We start from the raw sequence: 26,251 nt of genomic DNA, 5'->3' as shown, positions 1-26,251 counted from the left end.
CTAGGAGCAGCGCGGTGCGTCTTCGCCGGCGTGAGCGTCGAGGAGAGTTGAAATGAAGTCAACTTTATGGTAATGAGCTATGACGCGGTTCGGCGGCAACCAATCAGAATAAAGACGTCCACCGCTTGATAGTAGTTCAGGGAACACAGACCTGTGAACTTTGGTTCCGACCACAGTTGTTCCCAAGGGTTTGATTATTGCGGTCGCCGGATTTCCAATTATTTACAATGTTTTCTTACAGGAACATACATTAAATAAGTTACTGGCGAGTTACTGATGTTCATTAATGTTATATAAATTTATCTTTAAAAAGCGGGAATCTCACGCGATGTGACAGTACAAAACAGTACTGCTGCTTCAGGATATTTCAGACATATGGACACATATTGGATAAATAAAGCAAAGCCACACCACATGCAACTTGATCATCCATTGTTATATGAATTTGATAAGAAGTGCGCAACATTTTCACGCTAAAAACATGTCTTATGCAGGAATGTAACTGATAATGCTGCAACGGCTCCTTTAAGTACGAGATCAATGTAGCGAGTTTTGACGCTCTCGCCGCCGGAGCTGAAGGCAGACAGCGTTGTCGCCAGGGCGGCCAGAGCGACCTTGGACGCTCTCGCCGCTTTCGGTGTGAACGTACGGTAATGGAGACGATGCCTTTATTTATCCATTGTGCAATTAAAACTTCAAACAAGTGTTCAAGAAGATATTTCATATGAGTAGATTAGTTAAACACGTGTAATACTGTCGAAGTCTAATGCTGTGTTCACACTAGACATGGAAGGAGCATCAAGCGTGAGTGATTTACATGTTAAGTCAATCCAAACGCGCGAATAAACATCCAGCGGGGCGATACGCGCAAATGGCGCTTCGCAAAAGATGTGAATTGCATGTATGGACGTGAATGACGCGGCATGTATTGAGCGCTTCACGCAAATCGCTTGAGTACAAAAATCTGAACTTAAGTGGACATTTGCGCAGCGTTAATCGATCAGGTGCTTGCTCTTGTGAGGGCGTGATTGTGACGTAGCGCCTGTTGTTGGTGTCCCGGGGAAATCCCGGGGGTTTGACACGCGAATGAAGCAGGTTTTGGCGCGCGATTTAAGCGAGTAAACTCAAATGTTCATGCGGCTGTTTACGTGCGATTTATCCGCACGTTCCGCGGCTGGTGTGAACACAGCATAGCAAAGTCGAAGGCTACATTATTTGCCTTGCTGTGAAATATAAATACAAATCAAAACATTTCCAAGATTATTAAAATAAGATTGAAGCGTCACTCAGATCGAAGGCCGGCCCCCCCACAAAAAAATATAATATGCTGATAGCTAATATCTTTTGAAAAATGCTGCATTGAAAACGTATAGATCAACCCAGGCTCATTGTGGAAACGTTGTCCCGCAGACGTTTGTGGAGAACGCGGAATACGTCCCGGCAGGTGCGTACGGCTGCATTTTTGCGAATCCGCGAGAGGCCGCTGTTGCGCGCTTTTTTGCATCTTAAACGCCTCTCGCGAGTGCAGTTCGTGCCCGCGCTGTTCTCGCGTGAACCCACCAGAGGCCGCTGTCCGACTGACCGGATGATTGACTGCGCGACCGGCCAATTGGCTGACCCGCCCTCCTGAACCAAACCAATTTAACCGATTCCCTAAACCCGAGCAACAGTTTACAAAAGCCATCCAAAAAAAGAAAAGCCCTGATTTTTTTTTCTACCCCATTTTCAGATTTCACCGCATTCTCACCCTGTTATGAAACTCGTTTGCTTAAATTTTGGGATTCTGTTTTTGTCTTACCTGATTGCTGGAACCGCTCTTCCCTGGACTAAAAACCGATCGCCGTGGTCGACTCCTCTCTGCATCTCAAGCCTGCCGATGTACACGGTGAGCTGAGTGGACAAATGGGTTGCAGCGGGGAAGCCCTCCACAATGAGGTAAGCGGTCGGCCGGCCGGCCGGCAAGCGTGAAAGGGAACAGCGTCACATCGCCTCGTAGCGTTCGCTTGAAAAAAAATTAACGCAGCCGTACGTACCTCCTGGGACGTATTCCGCTGTCTCCAGAAACGTCAGCGGGACTACGTTTTCAGAATGAGCTTGGGTTGGTAAAGATATATGGTGTAATATGAATGTAACTTGATGTTGACGATTAACAGTACCCTTTAGTTATTTAAGTTTGTCAGTCAAATTTAAAGTCCCTCTCCTTTGCACAAAATGGAACTGTCTTTATTGCGCTTGTAAACACTTTGGTTTTTGACTGGATTTTGATTAAAGCAGCAGCTCTGAAAATGAAACTAGTATCGCTGTCCAGCTGACTATTCTGATTTGCTCCTCAGAGCATTATAAGTAATAAAATGAGGTATTCATTTATTGTCCTTCGGCTTACTCCCTTACATATCAGGGGTCGCCACAGCGGAAAGAACAGCAAACTGATCCAGCATATGTTTTACGCAGCGGATGCCCTTCCAGCTGCAACCCATCTCTGGGCCACTGCGTCGCTCAGCATTAAATGAAATGCCTTATTTTCGTAGTTTTCATAGCAGTGTGTAGTGTAGTAAATTATAATCTTGTTTAGGCAGTCATTTGAAGTCTAAAAAATCTTTTAAATCGTAAGATTGGCTTATTAAATCCCTGCTTATTTGCAGTTATGGAGCCTTTTCATGTTTGTGTGTTCACATTTGCAGAAGTGGTCATTGTTGGTGAACTCAGAACGCAGTGAATGGGAGAATACAACAAATCTATATTTTTCAATCCTATTTTCTGAAATAATAAGAGAAAAACTCCAGGACGGTGTTATCAAGACTTTCAGAAAGAGGAAAACAACAGTGTGAGACTGATAACGGCAGCCAGACGAGGGAATATTGTCAGATTTACTGTCCTGCACCCCATACACACTGCATTACACACACCTTACACAAGCCATCGTTCGTTTTTATAATTTAATGCAAAGATGATATTATACATACAGAAATACATATAATTGTTTTAAAAAATCTAAATATTAAAACTTTCAAAGATTTAAGATTATGATGAGCATTAAACACGCCATAACAGTCTAGTGAAAAGGCTCCATTATTAAACATCTCAACTTTATTTTTATAAATGGACTTAATTCACTATACTTGTACTCGCTCGTTACACAGAGAAGATTTGTTTAACATACTTTAAAACTTTTTATTTTTAAACGTATATATTTTTACATTTTAAATCTATTGTTTAGGATAAAATCTCCTTTTAACATGCAACACATAGCTTTTACTTTGTGTCATGGCATTGTGTTGTGTGTTGTTACGACATGGTGTATTCAGCTTAAAGTGAAATTTAAACACTTAACTAGGTTAAATAGGTTAAAGGTGCAATTTTTGACTCTTCTAAAGCATAAGAACACCCAACACAATCTCACAGCAATTCGTAACTTTTTCATTTAGTAGCTAATTCGTATGAATTCGTACGATCTAATTCGTACAATTTAGTACGATTTGCTTTTCCCCCAATGACGGTTGGGGTTAGGGGTGGGGTTAGGTGCCACGCCTCCTTTTTAAAATCGTATCATTTCGTACGACATCAATTAGCCACTAAACTGGCAAAACGTAAAATACTTACGTTTTCTCGTGAGATCAGGCTGAAACCCCATAAAATGTTTGCAGATATGTCAGAATCATGCTTAGTGAGCATTTTTGCACAAGTCAGATATTCTGCTTTGAAAATGTGTGTTGCATGCAGAAATGCTATCTTTGTTTTGGTCTTTTAACACGCCCAATGCTAGTTTAGCCGATTATATTTCAGCACCCCGGGTTGCCAGACGGTGGAAAACAGCGTATTTCATTTATTCAGTCAGAAAGGCTCTCAAAGCATGCATACATGACTATGAGACTCAAAAAGGAGACACAGATTCAGAGTTCCAACAGTTGGTTAGGACAAAAACACATTTCAGCATGGCAAATATTTCTTCTATCATGTGTCGTTGCTTTTAGATATAAAACTGTACAAATCTGCCTTAAATCAGCCTTTAGGCTCAATAGTCAGGCACACTCGCATCAATCTGGCAACCTGCGCCTGTGTGGACTCGTAGAAACCGAGTGAAAATGTGTTTCGATCCAGGAGTGCAATACCTAGTTCAACCACTGGGTGTCAAACTTACACTGCACCTTTAAGCTTGGTTGATAATAAATTGACACATTGGGGTGACACTGTGGTGCAGTCACCATACACGTGAAGGTCGCTGGTTCAAGTCCCAGGTAGATCAGTTAGTGTGTGTGTGGAGTTTGCATGTCTTCCCCGTGTTGACGTGGGTTTCCTCCGGGTGCTCCGGTTTCCCCCACAGTCCAAACAAATGCGCTATAGGGGAACTGATCAACTAAACTGGCCGTAGTGTATGAGTGTGTGTGTGAATGCAAGAGTGTGTGGTTGTTAACCAGTGCTGGATTGTGGCTGGAAGGGCATCTGCTGCATAAAACACATGCTGGATAAGTTGGGGGTTCATTCCACTGTGGCAACCCTTGATTAATAAAGGGAGCAAGCTGAAAAGAAAATTAATGAGAGAATAAATTAATAAATTATGTTAATAATTTATGCAAATCATTGGACAACAGTTGCCAAAATATTTATATTACATTAATATATACATATTTATTATTGACTTGAAAAATTGTGAAATCCGCATTTATTCAAGTCAAACCGAAAGAAACAATAGTTTTTTCAGATTTAAAAAAGATGTTGTCATGAAATACTGTGAAAAAGCTCTGTACAGCAGCACTGAAGCATCTGAAATAGCTGAAAAAGTCTTACAATTTCACAGGAGGGCGAATAATGTTGCCTTTGACTGCAAGTGTTTCTTGTGACTCACTGGTGGTTCTGTGCATCTGCCATTCTTGTGATCTTGAAAGTACAGAGCAATCTTATTATTTATCGCTGCTCGACACGTCTGCAATCTGCATCAGATTGTATGATATTATATGATAAATGTATTCAGTAGAGAGCTGGGCTGTGTCTCAATCAGCTCCCTTGTTCAGCACTGATCAGGGAGTCAGGTGTGTTAAAGGAGTAGTTCAAATTACCCCATAATTTACTCTCTCTCTCTCAAGCTGTCCTCTGTGTATATGACTTTTTGTCTATCAAACAAACACAGTCGAGAGTAGTTTTACATTTTATCTTGGGCATCTTCCTGCTGGATAATGGTGTTAGGTTTATTTCGAAGCTTATATTTTGAAGAATCGCCAATCCCCCAAACAAAAGCACACATTTTTTTAATGAAGAAAGAGTTATTCATATTTAACTATGAATGAGCATAGATAGGCAATCTAACAAATGATTAATGGTTGAAATGTTTCTGATATCTGATATGTGAAACTCAAGTCAGAATTATTCGCCCTCCTTCGATTTTTATTTTCCTTTTTAAATATGTCCCAAATTATGTTGACCAGATTCAGGAAATTTTCACAGTATGTCTGATAATATTTTTGCTTCTGGATAAAGTCTGATTTGTTTTATTTCGACCAGAATAAAAGCAGATTTTATTTTTTTAAACATCATTTTAAGGTCAATGTTATTAGCCCCTTTAAACATTTTTTTTTAGATAGTCTACAGAACAAACCATCAATATACAATGACTTGCCTAATTACCCTAACCTGCCTAGTTAACCTAATTAACCTAGTTAAGCCTTTAAATGTCACTTTAAGCTGTATAGAAGTGTCTTGAAAATATCTAGTCAAATATTATGTACTGTCATCATGACAAAGATAAAATAAATCAGTTATTAGAGATGAGTTATTAAATGAAGTTTCACAAACTAATTTCGAGAGGAGCACATGACATGATTGACTGCAGCTGGCCACTCATCTACACTCATTAGTTAGCCAATCAGATCGATCCAAACTCACTATAAATAACCTAGCTAAGATCTACTCCCTTATCTCCGTTTTCCGAAGAAACCCCCCATCCACCGCTTCTCCTCCTTTCCTCTTTTGCCGAGGGGAGCTCTCGAGAACACCTGACCTCGTACTCCCCTCACATGCTTTATGGACCTGGCGGGAGCCCTGGGCTCAACTATCTACGAGCTCAGGGTTCTCCCCCGGGACAGCAAACCAAACCTGCTAACTTGCTAACAAGTTGTCAAACAGTATCTAAGTGTGAACTCTTGAAAACTATTATGATTGGGAAAATAATTATTCTCTCCAAAATTGGGGGAAAAAAAAAAAAAAAGTAAACAGGGGGGCAAATAATTCTGACTTCGACTGTTTGTGAAAAATATCACTCTTGTTGTTATCCAGAGAATCCAGTTTTGATGTTGTTTAATGAGGATTTTCTCAGTCATGCACAGTATCCCATTAGCTGTGTTTCCATCCAAAGATTTGACTTAAATTTATGCACAAAACTGGAATATTTCATAAAACATTAGTGAATAAAGCAGCGTTTCCATCCAATGAGACTTAAGTGAAGAAAAACATCCTGCAAAACATGCAGAAATATTGCTGAGAGAAGTGTGGTTTGATGCACCTTTGGGATTTGCCGCTGTTGAAGACGAAGACTGAATGAACGTGGTGAGTGAGGTGGCTTTTAAAGGCGTGAGACAGATGCTCAAGAATAATAGGGAAAAATAATAGAAGAATAATAATACTGAAGCACTGTGATGGCGGACTGACGGAGAGCTGACGCCTTTTACAATCAGCAAAACAACATTTCCGATATTTTACAATGAAACATTCCATTAATGCATCCCTGAAACACACAGTGATATCTGACCATCATCTGGTAAAATCTAAATCAATGTTTGGAAATGTTAAATTTATTCAGTAAATGTGTTTGCATTGTAGTTCATAGTCAGTTTTTATTATTGGATATAAGTTTTACCCTACAATCTAAGAAATATAGGTATGCGAGCTGTCACTGGGGTGGTATCTTTCAAAAGGTACAAAATTGTACCTAAAAGGTCTATATTAATACCTCAAGGATACATATTAGTAACTTGGTCACACTTTACAATAAGGTTCATTAGTTAATGTTAAATAATGCATTTACTAACATGAACAAACATTGAACAATACATTTACTGCAGTATTTATTCATGTTAATAAACGTTAGTTAATGAAAATACAGTAGTTCATTGTTAGTTCATGTTAACTCATGGTGCATTAACTAATGTTAACAAGCATGGACTTGAATGTTAATAATGCATTAGTAAATCTTCAATTATGATTAATAAATGCTGTACATGTGTTGTTCATGATTAGTTTGTGTTAGTAAATGCATTAACTAATGAACCTTATTGTAAAGTGTTACCAGTAAATGTTCTCTTTTAAATTTTTAAGTACTAATATATACTTTTGAGGTAACAGAATGGACCCTTTAAGTACAAATATGCACCTTTTGAAAAGATACCACCCCAGTGACAGCTCGCTTACCTTTATTTCTGAGATTAGTATGTTGTGCGTACTTTTTATGTGGATTTTGGCATTTCCATTTAGCCATTTCCATTATGTGATATTCGAAAATGCCTGGAAACATTGCTAATGTCTAGTGAACCAAGCTCATCTCAGTGCCCAAATTCATGTACTGATCTATGGCTAGGGAAGCTGATTGAGACGCACCCCTGGTTTGTGTATAAGCACTTGTGTTTCTAGATATGAGGTGACGATGAACCTGATTACAAAGGTTTAATGTTGGTTGTATAAAAACAATTAAATATATATATATATACAGTCAAGCCTGAAGTTATTCATACCCCTGGCTAATTCGGACTTAAAGTTTTCATTCAAATGGAACAAATAAAAGCTGAGAAATGTTTTTTCCCACAGTGACGTCTCTTGTATTTTTGTAATATTTTTGTGTATATTTGTGTAATAAATCCCTTAGTCAACTAAATTGATAAATTTAACTCAATTACATATATATTTTTAATCAAACTTATTTAAGTTTTCAGTGTTTTGGGAGGTATTGAGTATATGCAGACCTGCAGTAACACTCTGGAGGGACTATGTCTCGTCTGGCCTGGGTACGCCTCGGGATCGGAGAGGGGTCTGGCTGCAGACCTGGTGCAGTGCAATCTGAGCTGCATCCAATGCTTTTTAATGCACTCACCTAACCCCACCCCTAACCCTACCCGTCACAGTGACGTCACTCACCCCATTAAGTGCATTGTGTCTGAGAATGCATCGCTGAGTGATGCAATCCCAGCTTGCATCATACAGGCTGCATCTAGATACTTTTGCGGGATCCCCCTGAAGGAGCTGGAGGAAGTGTCTGGGAGAGGGAAGTCTGGGGTTCTCTTCTGAGACTGCTGCCCTCGCAACCCGAGCCTGGATAAGTGGATGAAAATGAATGAATAAATGTATACAAAACTTACACTCAACCAAAGAAAGACGTCTAGCCTACTGTTTAACTTTAAAACTGGGATTTGCAGTCCAGTAAACAGATGCTCAGATCAGTTTGTGTCCGATAGTTTAGTTTTGTAGCGAGTAGCTGTGTAATAATTGCAATAATGTTCATCTATCTGGTTGTTAGGCCTATTGTAATTGTAGAATAAAACCCTTCAGTCTTATAGGCCTACAGCAGCTGCTGATAAACACTGTACATTGCACTATGCATAAATCCAAACTATGGAGCATGTCCTGTTATTATGTTGCTTTAGAACTTGTTTTTATAATAATTCATCTATGAGTGAGAATTAATAAATTTATTTTCCGGGTATACACTGATATGAATTAAGCCATTTATCTTATTTTTTTTAAATGCATTAATTGTAGTCCGATTTAAATAGCGTAGACTTTAATTAAATTCCCTAAATTAAGTCTATAATGTATAAGAGCTATAAGATGTCCAGGACTCTAGAGGGCTGATCAGTAAATGTGTGGTGTATAAAAACAGCAGCTCAGCTGGATTTTCAGGCTGGTTCACTGTCGTTACACCTCAAACATCAGCTGATTCGCCTTCAGAGGGTTAAAATGAAAAGGAACAGCGTTTATAGGTTTTTATCAGTCTTCTCGTGTCTGCTTGTGTGCGTTTTCCTGTTCTTTTGGGGTTTTGCCTTTTATTCGATGGTTTTGGCACCATAGGACTCTTCATGGACTCCTTCAGAAACAACATAAGATATCTCGACACACACTTAAACAACTGAACCACTAATTAATGTGATTTAATAATATTTGCGCATCGTTTATGATCGCGTTTATAATTAAACACCATAGTAAACGCGCGCGTGTGTGCTAACACTGCTAACAGCATTTGTAAAGATGTCAACACGTTGAACGTACAGCATTTCCAATTCGAACATTAGCAAAAACTGCACCACGTCTTTAATTCTGTAGCTTATTCGCTTATTTAATTAATTCTTAAATCATTTGTGAAACGATAGCTCCCTTCGTATTCCAAAACAAACCGACTGCGCATGCGTGCAGCATGACTGTGGTCACATGACGCCAACAAGGAAGTGTTTGACTGGTAAGTGATGTTTCTGTCATATGTGCTTATTGCTGCTTTCACTCTGAATTTATCACTAATAGGAGTATAATTATGACAGGGAACATGTCAGATACTGTGTATTTCTCTGCAGTGTTCAAACAAATCGAAATGACGGTTTTACTGGAGCAGACAGTAACGTTGGCTGATATTACAGCACTAAAGAACGCAGCTTTTATTTTTATTACGTTGATATGACATTAATAAGTTTGCTAGATGTTTGTGCTCAAATAATTTAACGAATAATTCGGACAGACAAACTTTCAGAAGTGAAAACGGGGAACAGCGTCTTCAAAGCTAACACACTTCCACAAATCAAGTCTCACAATGTCTATATTAACGAGAAAACAATATAAGTTAGCATTTTACTGTTTTAAATAGTTTATTAATTTGGCTTTTATCTTGATATACAAGTCAAAGACGAGATTTTACTGTCTGCTTCAAATTAAATTAAGAAAATAGATTTTTACAAACACAGAAAGCACATTAAATGTGAATAAATCGTCTACTTTAATGTTTAAAATGCCTTTAAAATGTTTTGATATAAAATAAGAATAATAATATAAGGGTGGAATATATTCACCTTTATTTCATTTATTGCCTTTAGATAACTGATATACAGTGAGGGAAATAAGTATTAAACACGTCATCATTATTATCATTATTACGCCCTTCCAGCTGCAACCCATCACTGGGAAACATTCATACAGACTCATTCACACACACACACTTCGGTCAATTTTAGCATACCCAATTCACCTGTACTGCATGTCTTTGGACTTGTGGCGGAATCTGGAGCACCCAGAGGAAACCCACGCCAACATGGGGAGAATATGCAAACTCCACACAGAAACACCAACTGACCCGGCCTAGGCTCAAACCAGCAACCTTCTTGCTGTGAGGCGAGAGCTCTACCCACTGTGCCATCATGTTGCCTATTTGAGAACATGTTAGTTTATATTTAGATATAAAAATATATACGTACAGTTGAAGTCAGAATTATTTGCCTTCTTTATATATTTGTTTCTTTAACACATAAAAATTATAAACAATTAAAAATAAATAAAATAGTCATAAAAAAACACCTTAAAAAACCCAAAACCCTAAATATACCACAGAAACGATATAACTGAAAATTTGACCAGTTTTAAAACCTTGACTTTTCCAAATCACAGTAAACCTTGAAGCCGGTTATAATCCCATGCCTAGTTATATTGTGGATAATTAAAGTGTTGTTGTGTTTTTTATCAGTGTGTGAGGACTCCTAACATCATCTCGATGGCGGAATCCAGTCTGAAGCTTCAGTTCGCCCCGTTCTGCAGTGCTCTGGAGGCCGGATTCTGGCATCAGCTCACACAGAAGAAACTCAACGAGTACCGCTTAGACGAAAGTCCAAAAAACATCAAGGGATATTACTATAACGGTGAGTTTGGAGAACGAGCTTTTAACACTTTAAAATGTTTTTATTTGATTTATTTTATTTTCCACTAAACTAAAATAAAAATTCTCCAAAAAAAGTAATAATAATAGAAAATTCTGTGGAAAAAAAAACACTATAAAGAGCAATATTAACCTTACCGGCTTTAATTTTATTTAATGTAAGTTAAATTTTATTTTAATTGATTGAATTTAATTTAATTGAATTTTATTTTACATTTTATTTCATTTATTTTATTTATTTATTTTTATTATTTTTTGTTTAATTTTTTTTTAAATTTTATTTTATTTTCCACAAAACTAAAGTAAACATTCTCCAAAATTTTTTATAAAAAAGTAATAATAATAGAAAATTCTGTGGAAAAAATAAAAACGTTATAAAAAGCAATATTAACCTCACCTGCTTATTTTATTTTATTATTATTTTTTTGTTATTTTTTTACTACTAAACTAAAATACAAATTCAAGTAAAGTTCAAATTAAATAGAAAAAAGTAAAAATAATAATAGAAAATACTGTGGGGGAAAAATAAGAACACTATAAAGCACCATAAAAGCAATATTAACCTTACTGGCTTAAATTAACTTAAATTAAATTAAATTAAATTAAATTAAATTAAATTAAATTAAATTTAATTTAATTTAATTTAATATTTAATTTTATTTATTATAAATAAATAAAAAATAAGTTATAATTTCATTTATTATTTATTTATTTTATTTATTTTTATTTAGTTGAATTTAAATTAATTTAATTTATTATTATTAAAAATGTATTTATTTATTTTATTTCCACTAAACTAAAATAAAAGTTCTCCAAAAAAATAAATAAATAGTAATAGAAAATAACGTGAAAAAATAAACAGCACTATAAACAGCAATATTAACCTTACTTGCTTTTATTTTATTGTTTTATTTTATTTATTTATTTTTATTTTATTTTCAGCTAAACTAAAATAAAAATTCTCCCAAAAAAGTAATAATATTAGAAAATACTGTAAAAAAATAAATTTAATTTAATTTTTTAACTAAAAGAAAATTGCTCCAGAATTTTTTTTGTTGATACAAATATCATAGAGGGTACTTTATTTTATTTTATTAAATTTAATTTTATTTCCACCTCAAACTAAAATAAAAATTATCCTAAAAATAAAAAAATAATAGGAAATTCTGTGAAAAACATTAAACAGCACTATAAACAGCAACATTAAACTAATGCAATATTAAATAATGCAAATTTCACAGGAGCTCTTATCAGTTTGTTTCTTCGGTACAGCATATATTAGCATTAATTTATTTATTCAATAACCATATCCATCTGAGAGCACTGAATGCATCTTTCAGCTGTGATATAATGCAAATGTTGTTATAATTGCAGGTGATGCTGTTGGTCTGCCGGCGCGCTTGACACTGGAGTTCAGCGCATTTGATGCGTAAGTTTTTACGTATTTAAAGCATGCGATGTAGTTGGTTATTCTGAAAGCCTGGAGATCTGCCTCATTATCACGTCTGTTACTTGTGAAATTAATGATTTTCCTCTGCCAGTGAAGTCCTTGAGGGCGGTTTCAGTAGGATTAATTTAACGTTTATGATGGCTGAGTAATTGCTCTGGCCACACAGAACAGATATTTCCAGCTCAGTTTTCTGATGGATAAAGTCACTTCTGACCCTGTCAAAACCATCTGCTCTTCCCTTCCCTTCACTCAAAATAAGAATTAATCACTTCATAACATGGAGAGGTTTCTTCAGGCTGCAAAAATAGGGTATAAGATGCTGCAAGCAGAAGAAAATGCATCTGTGTATGTGAGAACTTTGCTGTCAATTAATATGTTATTAATTTAGTTTAAAAGGGAGCTGTTACGCAAGCTTCTAATGGTGGACATGAATGAATTGTGTTTGTTCTAATCAGACTTGATAAAAACACTTTAATTGACATTCTGCTTTTGTACATGTCATCAGAGAGTGAAAGCCCCGCCCACTAGTGCCTATCTCTCATTAGCATAATCAGCAGCCCTGAGTGAGAAGCAGCCGTCTGTCCAGTAGCCATTAGAGTGTTTGAGCTGCTAAAGATAATGTCAGCATAGACTCAGAGGATTATAGATGTGGAGTTTAAGATGAACAGCAACAGGAGCCACATAGACTGACAGAAGCATGAGCACACACTCATTCTGAAGCACACCTGACCAGCACTCACAGCACAGCTAGTTCTGATATATTTGACAATAAAATTGACAGGAGGGCTAATAATTTTGACTTCAGCTTTAATTGTGTGTAATAGGGATGGACCCACGCCGGCGCGCTGCTGTCCCGCATCAGGAACTCTGTACAACACAAACACACTCGAAGCCTTCAAATCCACCGACAAAAAAGCCCTGCTGGACAAAGCAGCCAATGAGGTGCAGCTTCATTCATTCCTAATTAATTCAATTCGCTTGATTTGCTCTGTGTGTTTGTGCACTAACTGAGTTACGCTCCTCCTTTCTCTGCGTGTCTGGACACTGAACATCCTTCTCCATCATTTGATTAATTACTGCTTTATTCTTAATCTTCTTAATGCAATTATTTTTGCTGCCGGCTTTCTGCAGGTGGTAATTACACACAGATATGAGCAGTGGACAAACAGCGCTGCTTTTATCAATGCATTTTAATAAGCCCAGTGGTTTTTACACTGATTCTATACTATATTCTATTTTTATTTCTATTCTACTGTATTCTATTCTCTATTTTCTATTCTATTCTACTCCATTCTGTGCTATTCTCTATTCTAGTTTTTATTCTACTCTATTCTATTCTTATTTCTATTCTATTCTACTCTATTTTATTCTCGATTCCATTTTCTGTTTTATTATATTCTACTCCATTCTATTATATTTTCTATTCTGTACTACTCTATTCTGTTCTATTCTTATTTCTATTCTAATACTATTTTATTCTATTGTATTCTCTATTCTATTCTATTTTCATTTCTATTCTCTATTCTATTCTCTATTCTATATACTCTGTATTCTCTATTTTATTTCATGGTTCTATTATGTTATATTACTTTCTATTCTTCTATTCCATTATAATCTTTATTCTTTTCTATTACATTGTTGTATTCTAGTCTATTCTATCATATTCTCCTTTCTATCCTCTATTCTTTTCTTATTATTTATTCTATTCCGTTCCATTATTCCATTCTATTCTATTATTACATTATATCCTCTATTCTCTTCCATTATTTTATTCTCTGGTCTTCTCCATTATTCCAATCTGTTCTATTCTGTTATTCCATTCTATTCTACTCCTTTCTCTATTCTATTATCTTTTTTATTCTATTTTATTCTGTTCTATTCTAGTCTCTGTTCTATTTTATTATTCTAATCTCTAGTATATTCTGATCCATTCTGTTCTATTCTCTATATTCTGTTTTATTATTTTCTATTCCATTGTTTTATCCTATTTTTTATTATATTCTAAAGAATCCTTTCTATTTCATTAAATTATTCTATTTTTTCTGTTTTATTCTATTATCTATTCCATTCCTTAATTGCATTCTATTCCATTATTCCATTTTATTATTTCATTTTCTTCTCTATTCTATTAATTGTTTATTATAATTGTTAATATTCTATTTATTGTATATTATTCTATTTTGTTCTATTGTTCTATTCAATTATCTATTCTCTATTATAATCAATTATTTAATTCTATTCTATTCAATTCTATTCTGTTCTGTTCTGTTACTTCTTATTCTATTCTATTATTCCATTCCGTTTTCTAATCTATTTTCTATTCTATTCCATTATCTTATTCTATTCAAATCCATTCTATTCTCTATTCTATTCCATTATTCTATTCTATTCTATTCTATTCTATTCTATTCTATTCTATTCTATTCTATTCTATTCTATTCTATTCTATTCTATTCTATTAAATTATATTCTATTCTATTCTACTACTTTCTTATTAATTTAAAAAAGCAATAGCAACAGTTGAACTTGTTCCATGCTCTGTATTAGTCCGCTGGGACTTTGATTTGATTGCATCTGTTGTCTGCAATTGTAAGTCACTTTGGATGAAAGCGTCTGCAAAATTATTCAATGTAAATGTAAATGAACATAGACTGGCATTATGCAAATTCAGTGCAAACCTACAAAGGTTTGTGCTGAAAATAAAGCTGAAATTACTGACGACTCATTTCAGCAAGTTTCAGACAATAACTGCGTTTATCTGCACTCTGATCTTTGCAGACCTTTTCCTTTCTCAAACAAACAGCCACATTACACACTGCATGGAACTCAATATCCAACAAAAGCTCAAATAAATTGCATCTCTTAGCAGTCCCTTGATATCTGCAGCCTAAAATGATAATTTCGTGATGGCTTTTCTTAAAATGTGTGGCATTATTCACTTCGGTTTGTGTGTTATGCTATAAAAATGCACAGAAATGTTAAAAAGTATTTCTGTTTTATAGACTTTGAGCCTAGATCAGTAAAATAGAGCTCTTTGTCTTATCGTTTTTGTTTTTTCATTTATTTATTTATTTTTTTTTTTTTGAATTAACAAATTTAAAAAAAAACTACAATTACAGCCAGGACTGTTACATTTTCACTTTTGCATTTGCGTAAACCATATCATTAATATCCCCTGCTGTACTGTCCCTTTAATTAATTCTGATAATGTTGTCTTCTTCACAGATCTGGAGCGCTATTCAGTCCGGCGCTGCTCTCGAAGACTCTTCAATCCTCAACAAGTTCATCCTCTTGACATTTGCGGTTTGTGTGCCAACATTTTAGAAAATGTCCCAGTAAAATTAATGTCCTTTCATCCATTTGTTTCTGACTGGGGCTTTTGTTTGTGCAGGATCTGAAGAAATATCACTTCTATTATTGGTTCTGCTTTCCTGCGCTCTGCTTTGTGGAGGGCATCCAGCTGCTGCGCGCGCCGCTGTCATTAGAGCAGCATTTCTCTGACAAACAGGTGTGCAGGAGAGCCCAAACTGATGCCCACACGGAGGATTCGTGCGAAGGATAATGAGTCATTAGGCGCTGCTTTATGGAAAGCATGTGCTGATTAGAAATATTTATTCAGCAGTAATTATTGGAAGGCATAATCTCAGATAGGCTGTGAGAAACATGATGTGTCTTAAGGTCAGCGTGTATTGGAAGATAAGATTTTTCCTGTATTGCAACGTACAGTACATCCAGTTAAAGTAGAATAGGCTTAATTGCTCCGCCCTAAATGGCTGATAGCTCCACCCAAAAAGACTGCTTGCTCCGCCATAAAGATCGATAGCTCCACTCTATAGAACTGATAACCCCACCCTAAATGACAGATAGCTCCCTCCTAAATGTCTGATAGTCACACCTTAATATCACACCTTAATAACTAATAGTCTGAACATAGATCACTGATAGCTCCGCCCTAAATGACTAATTGCCCCACCATAAATGCTTGATAGCTCCACTTTAAATGACTGATTGCCCAGTCCTAAATGACTAATAGCCCCGCTTTAAATGACAAATAACCATGCCCTAAAGGACTGCTAGCCCTGCCTTAAATGATGAATAACCACGCCTTAAATTACTGATAGCATCGCACTAAATGCCTGATAGCTCCCTCCTAAATGACTAATAGCCCTGCCTTAAAGGACTGACAGCTCCACCCTAAATGGCTAATAACCCCGCCCTAAATGACTAATAACCACGCCCTAAATTACTCATAGCTCCGCCTTAAATCGCTAATAGTTCCCCCCTAAATGACAAATAACCACGCCTTAAATTACTGATAGCTTCGCACTAAATGACTGATAGCTCTCTAATAAATAAATAATAACCCCTCCCCTAAATCACTGATAGCCTGCCCTAATTAACTGATAGCTCCGCCCAAAATGACTGATAGCCTGCCCTAAAGGACTGATAGCTCCGCCCAAAATGACCGGCCCTAAAGGACTGATAGCTCCGCCCTAAATGACCTGCCCTAAAGGACTGATAGCTCCGCCCTAAATGTCTGATAGCCTGCCCTAATGAACTGATAGCTCCGCCCTAAATGTCTGATAGCCTGCCCTAATGAACTGATAGCTCCGCCCTAAATGACCTGCCCTAATGAACTGAAAGCTCCGCCCTAAATGTCTGACAGCCTGCCCTAATGAACTGATAGCTCTGCACTAAATGACTAATAATCCCGCCCCAGATATGTTATATTATATAAATAATGAATTTCCATGAATGCCATTGTGCGTGTGGAGTGACATTCAGACATATTTAGTCCATATTCATTTGCACTCGACCTTTAGGTGCATTTCTGCCTTTGACAAAACATTTTCCACCCACTCATGAGCATTCATTTTTTTCTTTTGATTGCGTTTCATGCGTCGATGAGGTGCGCTGATTGTTTTGGATCGATTTGTTTCACAGATATCGAGTTTGCAATCGGCGTATGATAATCTCTGTGCCTCCAGCGGAACGACGGCAGTCCCGCATTTTCTGCTGAAATACTCTGAGGAAAGTGTTGAAGTGGCTCCTCTGAAAGAGCTGAACTCCTTCTTCCCGGACCTAAAGAGGGTAATTTACAGCACTTCACATCAGTAACATTTGTGGCAGATTAAGTAATAATTATATAACATAACAATGAATTCAGAATTAATAGCCCCCCTTTGTCATTGTTTTTTCTTCTTTAAATATTTCCCAAATGATGTTGAACGGATTAAGGGAAATGTTCACAGTATGTCTGATAATATTTTTTTCTTCTGGAGAAAGTCTTTATTGTTTTATTTCGGCTACAATATAAGCAGTTTTTAATTTTTCAATCACCATTTTAAGGTCAATATTATTCGCCCCTCTAAGCTACATTTTCTTTCGATAGTCTACAGAACAAACAACTGTTATACAATCACTTGCCTAATTACCCTAACCTGCCTAGTTACCCTAATTAACCTGTTTATAAATATGTGGATTATTTAAGAAATAAATGATGACAATCCATTGAAATTAGTGCTGGGCAGAAACTAATCCTTTACTAAACTAATTATTATGCTCAGCATAAATGAGCACTCTCCATTTTGTAAATTAATATTTTCCTCCATTTCTCAGTGAATATAGGTCATGTATCTTGGTGCATTTGAACAAAACAGATTTATTAAACAAATGTTTTAAATACAATAATATTTTAGTCACAGAACATCTGTAGAAATAGATAGAGATAGAAATAAAGATAGTACAATAAATAAAATATACATTTATAAATTATACAAATATTTCAAGTGAAAATACAGATGAAGAGCAGTGTGGCTCGAAACATTACACGCTTTGTTTTAGCCTTTTTAATTTAATAAATTAGCAATTTTGGAGCTTTGGTGTTGCCGCCTTTGTTGAACACACAGTTGAAGTGAGAATTATTCATCCCCCTTTAATTTATTTTTTCTTCTTTAAATATTTCCCAAATGGTGTTTAACAGAGCGAGGAAATGTTCACAGTATGTCTGATAATATTTGTTCTTCTGGAGAAAGTCTTATTTGTTTTATTTTGGCTAGAATAAAAGCAGTTTTAAATTTTTAAACGCCATTTTAATGTCAATAATATTAGCCTCATATCTAGTCTAATATTTAATGTAATCATGGCAAAGAGAAAATAAATCAGTTATTAGAGATGAGCTATTAAAACTATCATGTTTAGAAATGTGTTGAAAAAATCTGCTCTACATTAAACAAAAACTGGGAAAGAAAATAAACAGAGGGGTAATAATTCGGTGGAGTTTAATGGAGTTTTTGAAATGATTGTGATGTCACTGATGGCATTTCCTGCGGTGTGTGTGTGTGTGTGTGTGTTTCAGGTGGCTGTGGGTGTGTACGACCCATGCACGCTGCCTCAGCATCCCGGATGGCCTCTCAGAAACCTCCTCGTCCTCCTCGCTAAAAAGTGGTACGTCTGTAATGAGTTTTTCCAACACGCTTCCCACCAGTGTTAAATTATAGCCCTGTTTCCACAGCTCCGCTCCGCATTACTTTCCATCGCTAACTTGTTTTTTTTTTCTGCGACTACAAGAATGTGAGAAAATATGATGTCCGACCATCTGCTAGAATATCTGGGGGTTTGTTAGAAAGCATTGGACAAACTGCTTCAATCGTGGGTAATAAATGTGGAGTGTCTGATTTGTGTATACTCTGATTATATTTACCTTTAGACGCTTTTATTCAAACCGATGTGCAAATGATTTACAGTGTTCAGCCCTGACAGATCTCTCTTTTAAATGAACATTTGGGATGCTTTACAGTAATACATTTGCAAAGACTAAACTGATGAACTCTAACAAAAACACTGAAGATCACAGTCCAGAAATAAATGTTTAGTAAAAATATGAAGCAAATTTAGTGCGGCATGGTGGCGCAGTGGGTAGCATCATCACCTCACAGCAAGAAGGTTGTTGGTTTGAGTCCCGGCTGTGTCAGTTGATGTTTCTATGTGGAGTTTGCATGTTCTCCCCATGTTGGCATGGGTGCTCTAAAGGGGAATTGGGTAAGCTAAATTGTCTGCAGTGTATGAGTGTGAATGGGAGTGTATGGGCGTTTCCCAGAGGTGGGTTGCAGCTGAAAGGGCATCCGCTGTGTAAAACGTGCGGGATAAGTTGGCGGTTCATTCCGCTGTGGCGACCCCTGATTAATAAAGAAGCTAAGCCGAAGAGAAAATGAATAAATGAATGAATATTTCAGTGTGATTGCACTATTTACACTATTTATACTACAAAATGGTGTAGAATAGTTATTAGTATGTGATTTGGGATGCACTTTCTATATATAATTTCCAGCAGAAATAAGACTTTTTCCAGAAGAACAATATGATCAGGAATATTGTGAAAAACTAAAAGTCTTAGGGCTCTATTTTGACAGTCCATGTGCAAAACGCAGGGCACAAACGCTTTCAGGGTGTGTCAGGACGCGTTTTTGCTAATTTAAGGACGGCAAATCTGCCTTGCGCTTCGGCGCATGGTCTAAAAGGGTTGAGTTTATTTTCTTAATGAGTTATAGGTGTGTTTTAAGAATAAACCAATCAGAGTCTCATCTCCCATTCCCTTTAAGAGCCAGCTGCGTCACGCCAAGAGCGCATTCGCTATTTACAGGACGCAAAGTAAGTCCAAGTGGAAAAAATGAGCATTTCACAAGCAAACAGTTAACAGAAAACTGTTAAACAGAGCATCTACTGCGTGAGAATGAGAGATAATGGATCACTTTCGCTCTTGAGTAGGGAAACCTTTACGCACAGACATAAATTAGTCTATAAATAATTAGTTGTGTTTGTTAAGTGCAAATATTCATTTCAAAACTATTTCTAAATTCATTTCTAATTTCCAGCAAACGAATAAATGAATAATAATAACAAAATGTGCTTAAAAACCTGAGTTATATCCTAAAACACACGCTGTGTCCCATATGCTCTAAAACCTGACAGGTGGACAAATCTAAGCTTGTTTTTAATAAAACACATATAAATATGGATATAATAAATAATACTGCTAATAATAATAACATTATAGAAAAGCAAATTGTCATGAATGAACTGAAAAAGCCTCCCGAGATGAAGAAGAGATAAAAGCAGGAATTTTTCATATTTATGTAGGCTAGAAAATAACATGTTTTGTAATATTTTAATCCTTTATATTTATATTCTATATCTATTCTTATTATATCCTATATATATTCTTAATATTTAAATGTTTTCATATGTAAAGATATTTGCCTATTGCTCTCTTGTGTGTATTAAGCAGTGTGTAAGCGAGGTGCAACTCTGCGCTGGACTTTAGACCGGGTTTGTTTTGGTCTAATGAAAAATCTATTATAGTTTCTCAAAATAGCAACGCTCCAGCGGTCCGCCTCAGAACGCCTCCATTTTTAGACCAGAACGCCTATGAGCGCACAAATGAGCGCTAATGCATTTGCTGTTTAAACAGCGTAGTGCAACGCCTCAAAACCACTCTTGCGCCAAGCTGAAACTACCAAAAGACTACTGCGCCACGCCTTGCGCCACACTACGCCGGGTGTATGATAGGGCCCATAATCTGTTAAACATCAAGCAAATATTTAAAAAAGGCCTGATAGTTTGTCTTCATCTGTAGATCTGCTGAAGTGTGTTTATTTCGTAAATCCTGCAGTATTTTCAGCGTAGTGTTCAGTGTTGAAATGCCACAGTCCTCCTCCTGCGCTCAGGCTTCAGTTCACTGTCTGTGTGTGATTGTAAGTTTAAGGTCACTCAAAGAGCAACTCTGTGTGTGTGTGTCTGTTTGTGCATAGGTGTGTGTGCTTCTGTCTCTCTGTGTGTTTGTGTCTGTTCTTTTCTGTGTGTGGATCTGTCTGTGTGTGTATGTATGTATCTGTATTTATATGTGTGTGTGTGTGTGTGTGTGTGTGTGTGTTCTTCACAGGGCTTCACAGCTGGATGTTGTGGAGGTTCTGTGCTTCAGAGACCGGACTCTCCAAGGCGTTCGCTCCGTCCAGCACAGCATCGTCCTTCAGCTCAGACTCTCAGACCCGGCGCCTTCTGCAGGTAATTCATCACCTTCATCTGAACAGCAGAATAAAGGCTGGGCTCAAATCAGGCCTCAGGAGAGCAGGACATCTACCTGCAATAGGCTCACTTTCATGGATACCAGATAGTAGTGTTTAGCTTTGTAGAGTGTCAACATTTCAAATGAGCTCTTATTAAAGATTCATTTAAGGGGACTTCAAAAGAATCGACTCTTTAGATTTGAACAAACGAATCATCGTTCAAATGGACAGTTGACTCCCAACTACAGATATTAATACATACAGGTTGTCGAGAGGAGTAAAGAAAGAAAAGAAGAGTTTGACAGAGCGCAATGATGTAAAAACCTCAGATTTTGTAAAACCAAAGACTCTGTGTGGTTTCTATATTTAGTGCTGGTGTCTGTGGGGATGTTCAGTAGCTGCCGTCAGCGCTGAAGGTCTAGTAGAGTTTACTCGTCCTCCGCTTGGGCTTGTTTTTCTGCTCATCTTCATCCCTGAGATCTGAAGCTGGCGATTCCTGACATTCATCACACTTCAGACGTGTGTGTTCCTGCGGGAGTCTCTGTGTAGTGTTCTGAAGTGTGCATTCTGGTCTCTGTAGTGTTCAGAAGTGTGTGTTCCTGCGGGAGTCTCCACAGTTCATGACATTTCTCTATCTCTCTAAGAAGCTCTAGTCCAGATACACTGGGAAAAAATGATTCATTCTATTGTGTATGAGTGTGAATGAGTGTGTGTGGCTGTTTCCCAGAGATGGGTTGCAGCTGGAAGGGCATCCGCTGTGTAAAAAAACGTGCTTGATAAGTTGGTGGTTCATTCCGCTGTGGCGACCCCGGATTAATTAAGGGACTAAGCCGACAAGAAATGAATATATATTATATTAATATATAATAAATAAATATTCATGCAAAAGATTACTTAAGTGATCTTCGCATATCACTCCAGCTGTTATCGAGTAACATTTAGGATTGATTTCTATTATTTATTTAGACGAATAATTGTATAATAATATTAATAACAATTGCATTTATTTAGAATGAATATAAATACAATGTTATATCTATTGACAAACAGATCTAACCATTTAAGAGGGGTGGGGGGTGTATTGGGTGGTTCGCCCAGGGTGTCATTTAAACTAGAACCGCCACTGCCCTCCCTGATCGTCGTTGACAGCACGCACACACCTTCAATAGACAGCAATGGCAGTTTAATATTAACCTTGGGCACATCAATAGAAGAAGCTGCATCAGTAATATTGTGGTTCAAACCGAATATGGATCATTAATATTATTCATTGTAGTTCAGAGAAATTCAGCCTTTTTTGTCAGTGAATGTCAGGGAAAAGTCAGGGAATTTCACATTTGGCTTTGAGTGTGAATCCTGGCTGTAATGTTCAGACGTGTGTATTCCTGCGGGGAGTGTGTGATGTGTGTATTCCCGCGGGAGTGTCTGCACTGATGTTGGGAATTGGGGTGAAGCTCTTTTGTTGAAGATAAGAGGTGTTGAAAACTCTTCGTGATCCAATTTCTGTTGTTCATTTTCACATCCATGGCCTGATTCGAGGTTCTGTCAAACAGCCGATGCTTTTTTCCTTCAGAAACGCACACTCACACACACACACATTGGTGGCGATCCTCACACTCCACTGATTCACTCACATTCAGAAGGGCTGCGATCTCACTGAATGCTGGATAATCATTTCATTTCACCACACACACACACACATACACACACACACACACACGCACACACACACACACACACACACACACATACATGATTTAAGATGTAAAATGGGTTAGAATATTAACTTTTGTAAGTGTAATTTAATGTGACATTTAATTATTAATAATAAAATTTAATTAAATAATAATCAAAACGTAATTCAATTATTGAAATATTTGCACTGAAAGATTGTATTAAAAAAGGGTCTTGATTCGATTTATAAATTGTATTAAATTTAATTAAATATTTGCAATGGATAAAATACAAAAATACTACAAATAAAAGTAAATTTATCTTGATTTTTAAATGTATAAAATTTTATTTAATGTAATATTTTATGATTAATGATTTGATTTAATCCTTTTATTTATTCCTTATTGTAAAAAATGCACTGGAAATATGGTACAAATTAATGTGTTTTAATTACTTTTTTTTTAATTCTATATTATTGTTCTATTATTTGCACTGGAAAAATACTAAAAAATATTAGTTATACATGTAAGTATGTCTTGATTAAACATAGCTTTAATGCTAGATATTTAAAGTAATATTTTTAAATTAAATAATTTTTAAAAAATATTTGCACTGGAAAAAAACTAATTAAATAAAAGCCTTGATTAATTTTTACTCAGTTATTAGTAATATTATTAGTAATAATTAATCATTTGAGAAATTATCAATGTTATATTTTAAGAGTGACCTGTACTGTAGGGCTTCTTCAGTTATTTATTTATTTTTACCATATTTAGTGACATAATCATAACAAAATCATTAAATCTTAGAACAACAGTAATACATATTCTGTTATATTAATGTGTGTAAATGTGTTTCTGCAGTGTGTCCGAAGAGTGTGGGCTGGGAGAAAAACACTAAAGGAGCGATGGGACCCAGAAGTGTTAATCTGAGCGAATGCATGGACCCCAAGAGGTAAACACACACACACACACACACACACACACACACACACACACACACACACACACACACACACACACACACACACACTGACAAATAGAAGAAAAAAGACAGACAAAAATAGGCTGCTCATCTAGTTAGGGTCAGTGTTTTGACAATCTGTGCTACCGGTTGCTCAATCTGTCAAAAAAACAGAGCTAGTGAATGAAATACCACCTTAAATAATGGTGTAAAAACAGGGCTAGTGAATGAAATACCACCTTAAATAATGGTGTCATAACAGGGCTAGTGAATGAAATACCACCTTAAATAATGGTGTAATAACAGGGCTAGTGAATGAAATACCACCTTAAATAATGGTGTAATAACAGGGCTAGTGAATGATATACCACCTTAAATAATGGTGTCATAACAGGGCTAGTGAATGATATACCACCTTAAATAATGGTGTAATAACAGGGCTAGTGAATGATATACCACCTTAAATAATGGTGTCATAACAGGGCTAGTGAATGAAATACCACCTTAAATAATGGTGTAATAACAGGGCTAGTGAATAAAATACCACCTTAAATAATGGTGTCATAACAGGGCTAGTGAATGAAATACCACCTTAAATAATGGTGTCATAACAGGGCTAGTGAATGATATACCACCTTAAATAATGGTGTAATAACAGGGCTAGTGAATGAAATACCACCTTAAATAATGGTGTAAAAACAGGGCTAGTGAATGAAATACCACCTTAAATAATGATGTAAAAACAGGGCTAGTGAATGAAATACCACCTTAAATAATGGTGTAAAAACAGGGCTAATGAATGACATACCACCTTAAATAATAGTGTAAAAACAGGGCTAGTGACTGATATACCACCCTAATTATGATTGCTTCTGAAAATGTTCTGATGTTATTGAACACCGCTGTCCTGGAAATGAGCAACTTTGCATTTTCCATTGTTGTCAGAACATGATGTAAGAGCAGAAGAGGGGAGCTTCTTTCAGAAATGGTGTTTATTTGTTTCCCTGATGTGTTTCCTGATGAATATGAGATGTGTCTGTTGTGTTAAAGACTGGCGGAATCGTCTGTGGACCTGAACCTGAAGCTGATGCGCTGGAGGCTGGTGCCGGCTCTGGATCTGGAGAAAGTGGTGTCTACGAGGTGTTTACTGCTGGGAGCCGGAACACTGGGCTGCAATGTGGCCAGAACACTGATGGTAGGAGCTGGTTACTGTGGATTTAACGTACAGACACACTGTATAGGGTTTCCCGTGCAATGTGTGCATCTGTAGTAATGCACCCTTTGCCAAGACTGATAACGGCAGCCAGAAGAGAGATTCATGTCAGAGTCCTGCACACATACACACTGCATTACACACACCTCACACCAGCAGACATTCGCTTACTGTAATTTGATGCAAAGAGGAGATAAACATAAATAAATATACATAGTTCAAAAATGCAAATATTGAAAACTCCCAAGGATTTAAGATCCTGATGATCGTTATACGCTTCATACACATTGCAGATGATTCAGTGACAATTTAATTTAATTTAATTTAATTTAATTTAATTTAATTTAATTTAATTTAATTTAATTTAATTTAATTTAATTTAATTTAATTTTATTTTATTTTATTTTATTTTATTTTATTTTGTTTAATTTAATTTAATTTAGCTTTAATTTAATTTAGTATAATTTAATTTAGTATAATTTAATTTAGTTTAGTTTAGTTTAATTTTATTTTTAATAAAATAAAATAAAAATATTTTATTTAAAATATTTTTAAATATTAGCTTATTTAAAGTATTTAATTAATTTAAAATATATATTACATTTAAAATATTTAACCTGAAAATTTAATTTAACTTTAGTTAAACCTTTTAATTCAAATGAATTTTTTATTTATTTTTTTTTATTTTTTTTTTCCATTCAAATATTTGCACTGGAAAACACCACAAAAATACAAAAAAAATGAAAGTAAATTATCCTTGATTTTTAAAATGTGTAATTTAATTTAAACCTTTAATCCCAGGTTTATGTGATTTTCTTCTTTCAAAGTATATTTTATAAAAGGAAATAAAAAAAAACCCACCCATAAGCAAGTGCTTAAACAATGTCACCTAAACAAAATACCCCTCTTATGGATTAGCATATGCATTATTTATGTTAATTTATGTAGTTATCAGTTCATAAATGAACACATATAAAAACATATAACTAATATAC

At 35.9% G+C, this 26,251-nt stretch overlaps 1 protein-coding gene and 1 long non-coding RNA gene across 7 annotated transcripts in view; one reads left to right on the top strand and one right to left on the bottom strand.

Annotated features, from left to right (window-relative positions):
• Window positions 1-3,069: 3,069 nt before the first annotated feature.
• On the bottom strand, window positions 3,070-9,378 carry LOC147841611 (uncharacterized). 2 transcript variants are annotated; one of them, XR_015502229.1, is made up of 4 exons: window positions 9,247-9,378; window positions 8,119-8,292; window positions 4,786-4,875; window positions 3,070-4,517 (listed from the first exon to the last, which is right to left on the bottom strand). It is a non-coding gene; the product is annotated as an uncharacterized LOC147841611 (long non-coding RNA). The 2 variants fall into 2 exon arrangements; XR_015502230.1 differs by lacking the exon at window positions 4,786-4,875.
• Window positions 8,835-26,251, top strand: part of atg7 (ATG7 autophagy related 7 homolog (S. cerevisiae)) — an 80,406-nt gene continuing 62,989 nt past the window's right edge. For 3 of the 5 annotated variants that reach the window (XR_015502205.1, XM_087273005.1, XM_087273004.1), the window contains exons 1-11: window positions 8,835-9,433; window positions 10,703-10,874; window positions 12,266-12,320; window positions 13,166-13,283; window positions 15,567-15,644; window positions 15,733-15,849; window positions 17,286-17,432; window positions 18,700-18,788; window positions 21,283-21,404; window positions 23,944-24,034; window positions 25,094-25,238. Coding sequence is in view for 3 of the 5 variants with exons in the window: in XM_087273005.1 (XP_087129131.1) it covers window positions 10,730-10,874; window positions 12,266-12,320; window positions 13,166-13,283; window positions 15,567-15,644; window positions 15,733-15,849; window positions 17,286-17,432; window positions 18,700-18,788; window positions 21,283-21,404; window positions 23,944-24,034; window positions 25,094-25,238 (1,107 nt within the window). In the remaining 2 variants the exon portion in view is untranslated. The remainder of the gene's footprint in view (window positions 9,434-10,702; window positions 10,875-12,265; window positions 12,321-13,165; window positions 13,284-15,566; window positions 15,645-15,732; window positions 15,850-17,285; window positions 17,433-18,699; window positions 18,789-21,282; window positions 21,405-23,943; window positions 24,035-25,093; window positions 25,239-26,251) is intronic. The other 2 variants (XR_015502206.1, XM_087273006.1) reach the window with 1 other exon arrangement.

Source organism: Danio rerio, chromosome 11 (assembly GCF_052040795.2).
Source record: "Danio rerio strain M-AB ecotype USA chromosome 11, GRCz13ab, whole genome shotgun sequence".
In the NCBI taxonomy this organism is placed as follows: Eukaryota; Metazoa; Chordata; class Actinopteri; order Cypriniformes; family Danionidae; genus Danio; species Danio rerio.
The sequence above is the reverse complement of the archived record's forward strand: the minus strand, read 5'-3'. Positions and strand labels throughout refer to the sequence as shown.